The sequence below is a fragment of the Lycium ferocissimum genome, unplaced genomic scaffold (assembly GCF_029784015.1).
Source record: "Lycium ferocissimum isolate CSIRO_LF1 unplaced genomic scaffold, AGI_CSIRO_Lferr_CH_V1 ctg1430, whole genome shotgun sequence".
NCBI lineage: Eukaryota > Viridiplantae > Streptophyta > Magnoliopsida > Solanales > Solanaceae > Lycium > Lycium ferocissimum.
The window spans coordinates 5,772-7,297 of NW_026715375.1; the positions used below are offsets into that span (position 1 = coordinate 5,772).

The following is a 1,526-nucleotide window of genomic DNA, read 5'->3' on the forward strand; positions in this document are numbered from 1 at the left end:
CCCCACATCTATAAACAGGAGGCTACAGGACATCTAGGATGTTATGTTACCCTTTCTTTGACTCTTAGATCGTGCGTTAGAGCTGTATTGTTAGGGTGGCTCCTCCAACGAATTGCTGTGTCTATAGCGAGGCTCCGAAAAGAGCATCTGCGTCGGTATTTTGGGAAATTATTTCTGACCCTCTCCTTGCAGGTGATTGTAGGATAAAGATGAAGAGGGCCGCTTCTAATGATGGAGATGGGGGTGCCAAGAAGGCCCCCAGGATGTCACCGGGGCCGAGTAGGCGGAGCCCCAGTTACTCGATTGAGTCGGACCCTTCGGAGGATCCCCCGGAGGATAGTTACGATACGGATCCGTCGGAGGACCCAGCTACGATTCCTCCAGAGTCTCCGATCCCTGGAGCAGAGGATCCCGTGGAGGATGGCTATGACACAGATGTCTCGGAGGATCAGGCGATGACCCCTCCAGAGCTTCATACCTCCACGGAGGAGGATAGTTATGAGGCAGATCTATCGGAGCCTTCTTCTGGGACTACGGAGGAGAGGATTTCCTACGGTACGCCAGTTGTTTCTGAGAGTGAGCATGTCAGCCCGGCTACCTCGGAGAGTGCTATGGATTTCACTTTGATCTGGTCACCTGTGAGCCGGGATTTGTCTGATCATCCACTCGATACCCCCTCCGATTCAGATGCGGGTGACAGCGGAGACCAGATAGGTAGGGAGCAGACAGATGAGGATGATAGTGGACATACCTCTCACGGCAGCTCCCCAGGTCAGACCCGATATTGGTCATTTATAAGTGTATGAGTTTCTTAGAATTTCCTATGTGTGTATGATTTCTGTAAAATATTATCCGGTAACAGTAAGGGCGACTGAGATGACTCCGCCATATGTATAAATCTTGAAACCCCGAGTGGTGGATAATTATGAGTACTAGTGGAAATAGATATTGAGGAATCCCGAAGGGCACTATGGTAATTGTGTAGTTTGGACCGGGGTGGGACCCGCTACAAAAAAAAAAAAATCTGAAAAATTTATTAAGGTGCTAAACGGCCCTAAATTACGTGGCAAAGATTGTGTGAGGCAATTGGCGCAGTGATATTATCGATAACGCACCAGAATGTATAGAAGTTTTGAAGTTAAGCGTGCTGAGACCAGAGCAATCCTGGGATGGGTGACCCCCCTGGGAAGTACGCCAAAATTTTTTCGCAAATATGGATATGGAGACTAAATAAGAAGTTGGGGTAACTTAAGTGGAATTTGAGTATGTGGAGTGATTAGAGATTCAAAAAAGGCGTGAAAACTATATTGACTATGGTCGCGATTACGTACGCCATATTTCGCGTCCCCGTTTTCGGTGAAACTCATTTACTACATCCGTGCCTCTGAATCAGATTACGTTTCTGTTTAATATACCTCTGTACGTCCGACCCCGATCATATTTCTGTCCGATACACTTTGGTACGTCTGAATCTGGCTTCAAATCTGTCTGATAAATCTCTGTACATCTGACTCTGATATGACTCT

At 47.2% G+C, this 1,526-nt stretch overlaps 1 protein-coding gene across 1 annotated transcript; it reads left to right on the forward strand.

Moving 5' to 3' along the window:
- The first annotated feature begins 209 nt into the window (after window positions 1-209).
- LOC132042250 (uncharacterized) lies at window positions 210-806 on the forward strand. Its single transcript, XM_059432851.1, has one exon. The coding sequence runs from the start codon at window positions 210-212 to the stop codon at window positions 804-806; it is 597 nt and encodes a 198-aa protein (XP_059288834.1).
- The last annotated feature ends 720 nt before the right edge of the window (window positions 807-1,526 follow it).

Coding starts and splice junctions, on each gene's coding strand:
- LOC132042250 (XM_059432851.1), top strand. CDS start 210: ATGAAGAGGGCCGCTTCTAATGATGGAGATGGGGGTGCCAAGAAGGCC.